The sequence below is a fragment of the Bubalus bubalis genome, chromosome 11, assembly GCF_019923935.1.
Source record: "Bubalus bubalis isolate 160015118507 breed Murrah chromosome 11, NDDB_SH_1, whole genome shotgun sequence".
NCBI lineage: Eukaryota > Metazoa > Chordata > Mammalia > Artiodactyla > Bovidae > Bubalus > Bubalus bubalis.
Window position 1 is genome coordinate 76706629 of NC_059167.1, and position 11170 is coordinate 76717798.

The following is an 11170-nucleotide window of genomic DNA, read 5'->3' on the forward strand; positions in this document are numbered from 1 at the left end:
GTAGTAACAGTAGAGAAAAATATAAACAACAAAAATAGTAAGAGAAAAAAAAAAAGATACAGGAACAGGAGAGAAAGCAGAGCATATGCGTATAAATGCTGGAAGTTATGGTAAGCGTAGTGGTAGGAGCTTGTGAACCTTTTCACTGTCTCTATTTTCTACCAAAAAGTGAGAATGAAGGGGATGCTGGAGATGTGAGGGGTCAGAAGGAATAAAACAGGGATCAGAAAAGGGGTAAGTGATGAATTCCCAACTTTGATGCCTCAAGCAACACAGAGTTCCCCCCCACCACCCTGCCCAAAATAGAAGGGCAAGTGAAAAGACTAGCAAATACTACTTTTAGCATATAGGACCCACTGAAGTTTCACGGTAATGAATTTAAAGTCAACTTGGCTGTTTTTCCCTAGCCCTTTCAGCTGAACGGGTGTAGGCATAAAGTAAGTGAAGAGTTGAGTGTGACAAAAGCAAGAGAAGCAGAAGAGACTAGTTATTTGCAATGAGGTGCTCATGACTGGCACTTAGTTGGAGGACAGAAGTGAAGGCATGTGGTGTCAATTGGAAAAACAGGAAGTAATGATGGGAGAATGGGATGTTTGAGATTGAGATATGGAGTAGCAGTAGGGCTGGAATATGACCAAAGGAATGAGTAGCTGAAGTGGGACTATAGGACAAGACCAGTGGAGGTGCAAAGAACTGAGACCAGAGTGTTAGCAAGATAATCTATATGGATATTTTAAAGCACCAAGATTTATGACAGATATTGTTTTAAAGCTGAGGTATGTTAGAGATGAGAGTAGTCTAAAAATAGTATGAGGAAAAATGAGGACTCCCACACTGCCTCCAGGCGGCCTAGTGCTACAGTGGGTGTGAGCGAAACCACCACCACGACAGGTGGGAGGAGCAGCAGAATCCTCAGGAGAAACCAGGGCTCAGAGCACACCTACTATGTACAGCGAACATTCAGAGATGATGTTGAGGATACATGGGATTTTTCCTAATGACTGGCTGTTAACTTCAGAGATCACAAAAAGAATTTTAAGAGTTAAAAGAAGCGAGTGGACAGGGACAAAAAAGGGAGTGGAGAGTAATGGTTATGAGTTTAAAAGATGAGAGGTGACTTGATAGTCACACTTTTATGGTGACTGGTATAAATAAAAGTGCATGATGAGGTTAGTTCTGGTGGTTGTGGCAGGACATATACCCAGGGCCTCCCTCTGGTCTGCCAATGGAAATGTCTGTAGGCTTAAGTGTATGGAGGGGGGACAGTTTTACTTTTGAGTTATCAATTAGTATGAAATTATATCTGGCTTCAGGCTGTTTTCAGGGAAATCCTGAGTACCTACACTTCAAAGAATTTACACAAGGTGATGAATGTAAAGCAATTAACACAAGACCTGATGCTAAAATAGTACCAATGATAATGCATTCCTAAGGGAAGGTGAGAATATCTCAGATTCTCCTCAATTTTAGCTCCAGAGCAGCAGCTCCCAAGGCTACCTGCAGTCCGCCAGGGTGCTGCTCTGACCCCTGCCGTCCTTATCCATCGACCCATCAAAAGGATTTAACCATTGCCAAATGTGTATTTTTTCCAGAACACAAGTCAATTGCCAACATATAAAACCAAAAATATTTTAACGCTGAGTCAATTCTTGAGGTTCAAATGATGAGACAAGGGAGTCCAAAGCCTTGTAAGCATAGAGATTAAGGCCTAGGGTCCCTTGGGCTCCACTCAGGGCACCAAATACTCCAATCCTGTTAACTTTGTTAGTCCCTCCAGGTCACTTCTACTTCATCTGTCCGATACCTGTTTAAAAAAAAAAAAAGGAAAAACTTGGTGGACAGTTATCCCTTATTCCATTCTTCTTTGCCCTCACGATTCTGGGTCCTCTTCCTGCTGGATTTTTGCCTACCTCCCATATAATGCTGTCTACCTCCTCCAAGGGGCCACTTACCTCTGTGTGATCCCAGATTCATTGAGAGGGGTCCTGTGTCCAGCCTGAAACATCTCCCACCCAGCCTGGGCTATCATGGCTCCATTGTCAATGCAGAATCTGGGAAGGAAAAGAGGTATGAAATTCATGATCTAAGGGTAGAAAATCACAGCAATTGGGAGGCGGAGGGGAGTGTGTGTGGGTGGGAGGGCCTTTACCTTTCATCTGTGGCAAAAAGCCGAGCTCCACGTTCCTGGCACATGGTCTCCATCATTTCCTGTAACCTCACATTACCTACAGAGGCAGGGGTACAATTAGCTTATTTTTAGCCATTTCTCCAGTCTAGCTACACACTTCATGTGCACTGACTTAGGAAAATGAAGTAGGTGCAAGGGCTGGGAAGCACAGGACAGAAACAAAATAAGTAATTTCCCCAAACCCTTAAGAGATTTAGAGTATCAGGAGCAAGAAGCACATGCCCCAAAATACAAGAGAAGGCCAGTCCAATGATACATACACCCTACACCTCCCACAATGAGGGCCTCCTGGGAGCCACAATGTGCCATGGCCCGCTCTGTGATCTCGACCAGCATTGCAAACACAGTTTCCTGTGGGGGGCAGATAAGTTGAAAATGTCAGAGGCGATCCCAATTTAGTTCTGTCAGCTCCACCTTTCTATCCCAGCTCTTCACTTCATTACCTGCAGAGAGAAGCACAGATCTTCGGGAGTACACTCTCCAGTGGCCAGCATCCGCTGGGCTACATCCTGTAGTTACAGGGGCAAACAGATAAAACAGTGAACTGTGGTCTGGGGATGACACGTGAGCAAAAAACTAGCACACTTGGAGGATCACTGCATTTTACCACAATTCACCCATACCAGTATATCTTGCTCTTCACTGGCACTGAGCTATATATATAAAACCAGCAGCCTTCTTTCAAGATTCAATAATCATGAATGCCTGCCCTCTCACCTTCTGCCCCCTACCCTGGTAAATTTTTCTCCAGACTTATCCCCATCTGACCCTTTTTATTTTTTTCCCATTTCTTTGTGTGTTTCTTTTTCTGTCTCCCTCCCTCCTCCCATGCCCCATGAAACGCATGCTCCAAGTAGGCAGATTTTTGTTTTGCTCCATCTAGTATCACTATTACCTTGAACAGCACTTGGTACACAAAAGATGTTCAATCAGTATTTGCTAGATGAATTTATTCAGCATCTAACATAGGCTAGTACTATGCTATATGCAGAAAATACTACACTGAGCAAAACTCGCACACTTCACTAAAAAGCATGAAAGTGCCCATCTCCTCACCTCCCCACACTCACCTCAATAAAAGACAAGATCCCAGAGAATGAGACGTCCATCCCCTTTACAGTGTATGGCAGCTCAACTAGCTTCTTGCCTCTATGTGGGAGTGAGTATATGAGGCACTAAGCCTGTAGTCAGCTGGCTGCTCACCCTCCAAAGCCCTCCCAAAGCTCATTAATACATACACAGGGAAATCCTTGGCACCCCACCAGTCAGCCTCCTTCCGTCTTATTCCCCTTACCGCTTTGCCATTTGCTCAATGTTGTAGCCTGGACTTGGGTCATTGGAAATCTAGCAGAAGGAAAAACAGGATGAAGGTGGGTATCTATGAAGCAAAAGAAGCTAATTTTCATCTTCCCTTTCCTTTTCCATGGCTCTCCCAAAATTCATTCACAACTTATATTCTCTGTATCCTCAATGACTTACCTTCAGCACTCGAGCAAAACGATCCAGACAATTACCCACAGCAATATCGATGGTTTCCCCAAAGATGCGGTAACGATGTTCTGAATACGCAATCACCTAAGGGTGATGAGGATGTCCATGAAACCTCAAGTCTGTAAAGAGGAGCATTTGGCTTGGGGAAGAACATAGCAGAGGATCAACGTGGTCACTAGAACTTCAATAAGCAATGGAAATAAAGTACTTTCCCAAACCCTCAATAGGTACTTTTACATAGCACTTCCCTGAGAAGTCTATATACACCCTAAGGATTCCCAGAGTAGATTTCTAGTCTAAAGACGGTAACCTAGGTCAGGGGAGAAGTAAATTATCATTTTGGATACATTTTTCTAGCTTGGAGGTTACTGATATTCCTTTAAAAGCAGTCAAGACAATGTGGACTAGGGAAAGTTTTCCTTCTTGGAGGCAGGGAACCAGACTTCTTCAAGATTATCCTACGAGGGTGGTAGTATTTGGAAACCACTAAGGTAGAGTTAAGAAAAAAAAAAAAAAAAACTCAAAAATCCCAGGGAACTCCCTGAACCTGGTAGCAGACGCATTCAGTCCCTGGCAGGAGAACTAAGATCCCACAAGCCACTTGGTGCAGCAATAACAACAACAAAAACAAAACCCAAAAATTCCATATTGGGTCAGACTAATTGCTCATCCAGCTCAGCACTGGCAACCAACTTCTGTCCACTCTTCATATGTGACCAACTTCTAGCACAGAGAGTATTTATCAGCCATTGATACATAAGCTCCAGACTTCTGACAGTACTTCCAAAGGATCGCTAAGTCCCCTTCCCTTTCTGGTGCTGCTAGGGATTTTCTTCCATTCTGATGTAGCCCTTACTATACTGATAAAAGGCTGGAAACAAAACCATAAAGAAAAATTCTGCCTTTCTACTTCTGTCATCTGCTCTTCCCTAGTCAATCATCTTGTTTTTCACACCTAAGCAGGCTTCAAAGGGAAAGAGGAAAAGAGAAACTTCCATCACTGCTCATCTCAAGTAAATCTTGTAAGCTTCCACTGTTACTTTCCACACCCCAAGTTCCTAACCTTGTATAATAAATATCCTTCAGGCCTCAACCAATTACTTGTTCTCTACCCATTAAAGTTCCCACATCATTTTCATAGAAATGCGTCTTTTATCTTTAATAACTATTTCACAAAATGAACTTTTAGAATATAATCCTTTCAGGAGAGAGGAATCAGTCTAGACAATAATCCCATCAGGTGTTAGGTGGGAAAGGAGGGCTAGAGTTCTCCAATCTCAATTTAAAAAGATCTTGTAAGGTATCCAAAGAACTCTGGCTTCATCCATAAATTTAAAACCTCTTCCACCATTCATAAAATGTTTTTTAATTACTTATGTTTTCACTCTTAAAAAAAAAAAGAAAAAAAGCTATATATTTATCACCAGTAACTAAAACAAAACAAATGTTGTAAAGAAACAAATGAGATAGTACCCTTTATTTTTTTCTTTTTTAAAAAAAATTTTTCTGGCTGCACCTTGAGGCATGTAGGATCTCAGTCCCCTGACAAGGGATAGAACCCATGCCCCTGGCATCGAAAGCAGAGTCTTAACCACTGGACTGCCAAGTGCCCCTTAGTTTTAATCGCTAACATTCATAGGAAAAATAAGCTTCAAAATAATGAAAATAAAAATCCTTATTTTAAATACTTCAATCCTTACTATTCTTTCCTTCTCTAGGCTGGAAATTCCTCATCTCTATAGCCACATATAAAGGTCATCCAATGTTCCAGTGTATCACATTTTAGCTTCCGATGAGCCCAGTTTTCCTACCACTCAGGCAGAAAGTAAAAGTTGCTAGTACAGTGCCTCAGAAATTAAGAAGGAATGGTGGAACTTTTCTGCTGTAGTCCTGAATGGCTTCTGTCAAAATGGGCAAATTCATGAAAGCTGGGAGGTGGTGATGCCCCTGGCCAGTCATCATGAAGAACACCTATGATCTTGCTACCTTGCTAGCAAGGTACAAAGTGAAAGCTACCACGGGCAAGAAGCAAATCGCCAGGAGGTCAGAGAGCAAGTCTTTTGTGAAAGTTTGTAACTTGAAGTATATCACTTCAAGCCCACAAGGTACTCTGTAGGTATCCCCTTGGAAGAAACTATTGCTAATGAGAATATCTTCAGAGACCCTGCTCTTAAATATGTGGCTCAACAAGAGGTCAAGGTCAAGGTCAAGTTTGAGGAAAGATACAAAACCAGCAAGAACAAATGGTTCTTCCAGAAGCTGTGGTTTTAAATCGGTTTTGTTTCAATCATTAAAAATACCCAAAAATCTGTGAGGGGGAAAAAAAAAGAATGGTGAAGAATTCTAAATACCTGTGTATTTCCTCCACTGACATACAGCACAGTTGGGTTGGTGGCTCCAGTGATGAGGCGGCCCATTTCAATGTGACCTATACAGTGGTTAACACCCAGCAATGGCTTATTCCATAACTGGGCCACAGTACGGGCCACAACAGCCACAGAAACCAGTGGGGCACCCATGCCGGGACCTATGGGGACAGAATGGGGCTTAGAATCCTATAGAGATTGGGAAAAACAGAGTTGTGGGAAGCGGGGGATGTGAAGGTACAGCGGATGTAGTGGTGGTAATCAAAGGTGAGCTGCAGGCTATTTTGACCTAGCTGGGTTCCAGGTGTATTCTTCCACTGTTGCCCACACTTCTAGCTATACCTTTGGTGTATGCGATGCAATCAATATCCTCAGAGGTTAATCCAGCCTCTGTTAGTGCCTCTTGCAGCAGGTCCAGGATAACAGCTCGGTGGTGCCTGGCTGTATCACCCGGAAGGAATCCTAGGAGACAGACACAAGTCAGAGATCCTAAGAATTTGAGTAGGGTAGGAAGAGTCCCTTCTCTTTTCCTCAAACATCCTGTCTTCAGATATAGTCTTTTCAGCCTGTTCAGCTAAGCTAAACAGCTCTCAGAAATGCCCTTCTTCATACCCAACTCCTACTCAGGACTCAATGATACCTATCTCATACTTTTTGGTGATGTCCTGGCGTGCTGCGATTCATGGGGTCGCCAAGAGTCAGACACGACTGAGCGACTGAACTCAATTGATCTGTGACTCTACAAACACTGCATAGTAACATCACTGAAATTAACACACTATATGTAACATGTAACAATTAGAGCATTATAGTTAATCGGTACTTTTCCCAGCTTAACCATGAGCATCTCAAAGCACTGCCTGTTTTATCTTTACATTCTTGGTGCCAAATGCCAGGAAGCTTGAGTGCTAAACATATATATCCATTTCTAACAAGTAACCTGTTACATCATCACCTGTTCAGGGAGGCTTCTCAGGTATACACAAGCCTGCTGCCCTCTCCTATGGAAGGAGGTGTTTGGGGGGAAGGTAGGAAAGACACAATGCTGCTGCTGCTAAGTCACTTCAGTCGTGTCCAACTCTGCGACCCCATAGACGGCAGCCCACCAGGCTCCCCTGTCCTTGGGATTCTCCAGGCAAGAACACTGGAGTGGGTTGCCATTTTCTTCTCCAATGCATGAAAGTGAAAAGTGAAAGTGAAGTCGCTCAGTCGTGTCCGACTCTTACACAATAGAACTTAGAAAAAACATTTACGGAAAGTGGTCAATGCGTCCGGTACTTTAACTCTCCAGACCGAATGACGCAGGTATTATCATTCCCATTTTAAGAACAAGGTACAGAAGTCCAAAAACAACTACCGAATACTGCAAGGGCAGCCGATAATTAGCACATAAAAGGTGCTCAGTATAGGCTGAACAACTCAGAAGATACAGTTCCAAGTGCCTATAACTTTTCTACCCATCAGCCTCGGGATACTGTGTGTGCGTGCTTAGTCTTATCCCAACTCTTTGCGACCCCATGGACTGTAGTCCGCTAGACTCCTCCGTCCATAGCATTCTCCAGGCAAGAATACTGGAGTGGGTTGCCATTCCATTTCCCAGAGGATCTCGACCCAAGGATCGAACTCAAGTCTCCTGTACTGCAGGCAGATTCTTAACCACTGAGCCACCTGGGAAGCCCTTTTACCGTTACACAATCTCAGAGAGTAGGATCAAAAATTAGGGGGAACAATGCGCACTCTTCACCAACGTTTAGAAAGATAAAGATGGCAGGGTATGCTGTGCGGAAAAGTGCGCCACGAGTTACAAATCCCCAAGTCCTCACCTGTGCCGGGAGGCGTGACGTAAGTCCGCCGCGGGTTCGCCAGTACTTTGCCATCCCGTACCACTCCCACACCAATCTTGTTGGCGCTGCCTTCAAAACCCAGCACCGCCGGCATGGCTCCGAGCTAGCACTGGAACCAAGGAGCCCTCACCAGTCCGCGCTGGGACGCAGACTCCAGGTTGCAGAGTAGGAGGATGAGCCAGTGGGTGCTAAGCAGCCGCGCCAAGCAGAACAACAGCTACCAAAAAATGCCCATAGGTAGCGCGCCAGCGCCGGTCCCAACCTCTGTCGTTACGACGACCCATCAGGACCCCTTCGAGGGCCTGTTCGCTTAACTGCCGGGAACGCTGAGCCGGCGTCTGCTCCTTAAATTCCTATCCGTTCCTCTGCTTCTCTCCCATGGTCCAGCCCAGCCTTTCCCACTGATTTCGTTCTCTCTTACACAGCTTTGGGATCTCTAGTCATGGTGGCAGAAAGAGTTGTGAATCTGGCATATTGATAAACCGTCCAAGAATGGAGGGTGGGACCTTCAATGTCCCGGAGTTCACGAGAAGGGCGGGAAGCTTTCAGTCACGTGGTACAACTAGACCAATGACCCGTATTCCTCCGCCCCTGGAAGAGCATCTCAGATCATGTGACCACGCCAGTTACCCACGTGGGGCACAGCGTGCTCCATTCTTTGTGCTGGGTTAAGGAGGAGGCACACAGGGCCGAAGCAGGTCAGCTAAAGGGTTTGTGTTGTTTTGCCCATCTTAGCAGCTTCTCTGGACGTCTGATCCGCAAAGCCAGGTCGGGACTCTCAATTAAGTCCCTCGTTTGCCCGGAGGGCGGATCTCGCGAGAACTGTATAAGACGACGATGAAATGATCTAGTCTTAGGGGTGAGGGGCTGAAAGGCTGATGGTGCGCAGAGGCGGGGAAAGAATTCAGAGATAAAACAGTTTGAAAGGCGGTACTTGGTACGTGGGCGTTGAGGGTGGAGTCTTCTGCTCTAGCTGGTTTCACGGCTTCTTTGCACTTGTAGGCAACGCGATCAAAATACTGCTTCATTGGGCGAAGTGGAACTGGTGCAGAAGGGCGTACATTACAGTGATGCCGAAACGTGGGAAAAAGGGAGCGGTGGTCGAAGACGCGGAAGAGCCCAAGACTGGTAAGAGAAAGAAATGGGCCCCTCTCCCTAGAGGCAGCGATAGGGATGTCTATAATTATCTAGCTGAACGGGAAGTACGGACCGTTGAACGGAAAGTCCAGACCGACACCGACCGTATTCTTATTTGTGAAGAAGTCGCGGCAGCTGCTGGTTTAGTGGGTCTATAGCTAACTCTGGATCAAAGTTGGATACCGCCAACTTATATCCCATGATGTATTATTTATTTTATAGAGCCAGAGGCGAAGAAGAGTAAGGCAGGAGCGAAAAAGAACGAAAAAGAGGCAGTAGGAGAGGGCGCAGTTCTGTATGAAGACCCCCCAGATCAGAAAACCTCACCCAGTGGCAAATCAGCCACACTCAAGATCTGCTCGTGGAATGTGGATGGGCTTCGAGCCTGGATTAAGAAGAAAGGTTTAGATGTGAGTGGAATTAAGGGGGTGCAGAGGCTGATCTTGGGGTTTAATCATCTTTTTCCATCTTAGTCCCTAGCACGATAGTTTTCTTGTGGGAAAGGTACTAGGTTTTCACCAAAAAAACCTTGTTATTTTTCAAATGCCATTTCAACAGTTCTACTGCCATTTTCTTATTTATAATGTCCTCATCTCTTCCCTGGCATGTTGGGAAAACCTCCTTACTGGACTTGCTCCATTTTATTTCTTGCATAGCCAACATTTAAATAACTACTGCTTAAAAATCTTAGCTGGCTATCCAGGGCCTTTCAGGGAAAAAAACAAGAATTCCTCAGTGTTGCATGTAACACTCTTCTTGCCTCTTTGCCCTTCATTTATAAGTTTTAATATTATGCTGCTAGACGTTATTTCTGCAGAGACTGTGTTTCATCTGTATATTTCTAGTACTTCGCATATAGATTTTTCAGTAAATGGCTGCTGAATTGATAATACTTTTTCTACATTTAATTTCACTTACAGTGGGTAAAGGAAGAAGCCCCAGACATCCTGTGCCTCCAAGAGACCAAATGTTCAGAGAACAAACTACCAGTTGAACTTCAAGAACTGTCTGGATTATCCCATCAGTACTGGTCAGCTCCGTCAGACAAGGAAGGGTACAGTGGTGTGGGCCTCCTCTCCCGCCAGTGCCCACTCAAAGTCTCTTATGGCATTGGTGAGACCCTATTGATTTTCTAAAGCCCAGCACCTCCAAACTCATTGCTGGTATCCCAGTCCAGCCAGCCCCAATTCTTCATTCTTTTATTCTCTCCTTTCCCTTTTCTTAAAACTTCTTTTTGCTAATTGGTCCATCATTTCTGTAGGTGAGGAAGAACATGATCAGGAAGGCCGAGTGATTGTGGCTGAATATGACGCATTTGTGCTGGTGACAGCCTATGTGCCTAATGCAGGCCGAGGTCTGGTGCGCCTGGAGTATCGCCAGCGCTGGGATGAAGCCTTTCGCAAATTCCTGAAGGGTTTGGCATCCCGCAAGCCCCTTGTGCTATGTGGGGACCTCAACGTGGCTCATGAAGAAATTGACCTTCGCAACCCGAAGGGAAATAAAAAGAATGCTGGCTTCACTCCACAAGAGCGGCAGGGCTTTGGGGAATTGCTGCAGGCTGTGCCACTCACTGACAGTTTCCGGCACCTCTACCCCAACACGGCCTATGCCTACACCTTCTGGACCTATATGATGAATGCGCGATCCAAAAACGTTGGTTGGCGCCTTGATTATTTTTTGTTATCTCAGTCTCTGTTGCCTGCGTTGTGTGACAGTAAAATCCGTTCCAAGGCTCTGGGCAGTGACCACTGTCCCATTACCCTATACCTAGCTCTGTGACACCTCTTCCAAATCATGTTGAGCCTGGGAAATAAGCCCACCAAGCTAGCTTTAAAATTCTTACCCCCAAACTTCTTTAATAACTGCTATCTAGAGACATCTGCATTGTATTTCCCTTCTAAACTATGAATCCTTTAACCAGGCTTCTAATAACAGATATAAGTTCTCAAGGAGGGTGTTTGTGTAGGGGTGGTGCTTTTTTCTTTTTCTTTTTTTACATTAATCAAAAGCTACTGATATTTCCTTTGAACTGTCCCTGTGAAAATAAAGAGCCATAGTTTCAGCTTTGGTGGTGGTGTATTCTATCCCTTCATGGGGCTACAAATTCCCCTCATCCTTTCATACACACAGATTAACAACTGGAA

General features: G+C 44.8%; 2 protein-coding genes across 5 annotated transcripts; one reads left to right on the plus strand and one right to left on the minus strand.

Annotated features, from left to right (window-relative positions):
- Positions 1–1615: 1615 nt before the first annotated feature.
- LOC102414056 (O-sialoglycoprotein endopeptidase) lies at positions 1616–8304 on the minus strand. 2 transcript variants are annotated; one of them, XM_025295990.3, is made up of 11 exons: positions 7869–8304; positions 6388–6507; positions 6031–6107; positions 3668–3763; positions 3483–3532; positions 3259–3337; positions 2632–2697; positions 2449–2539; positions 2150–2225; positions 1953–2051; positions 1616–1804 (listed from the first exon to the last, which is right to left on the minus strand). In XM_025295990.3, the coding sequence occupies exons 1-11, from the start codon at positions 7981–7983 to the stop codon at positions 1765–1767; spliced, it is 909 nt and encodes a 302-aa protein (XP_025151775.1). In that variant the 5' UTR covers positions 7984–8304; the 3' UTR covers positions 1616–1764. The 2 variants fall into 2 exon arrangements, with proteins under 2 accessions (XP_025151775.1, XP_006048437.1); XM_006048375.4 differs by having other exon boundaries at positions 6031–6206.
- Positions 8305–8432: 128 nt separating this feature from the next.
- On the plus strand, positions 8433–11088 carry APEX1 (apurinic/apyrimidinic endodeoxyribonuclease 1). 3 transcript variants are annotated; one of them, XM_006048377.4, is made up of 5 exons: positions 8433–8587; positions 8892–9017; positions 9249–9436; positions 9947–10139; positions 10288–11088. In XM_006048377.4, exons 2-5 carry the CDS (start codon positions 8960–8962, stop codon positions 10803–10805), a joined length of 957 nt encoding a protein of 318 aa, XP_006048439.1. In that variant the 5' UTR covers positions 8433–8587; positions 8892–8959; the 3' UTR covers positions 10806–11088. The 3 variants fall into 3 exon arrangements, with proteins under 3 accessions (XP_006048439.1, XP_006048440.1, XP_006048438.1); XM_006048378.4 differs by having other exon boundaries at positions 8479–8599; XM_006048376.4 differs by having other exon boundaries at positions 8515–8657.
- Positions 11089–11170: the final 82 nt, after the last annotated feature.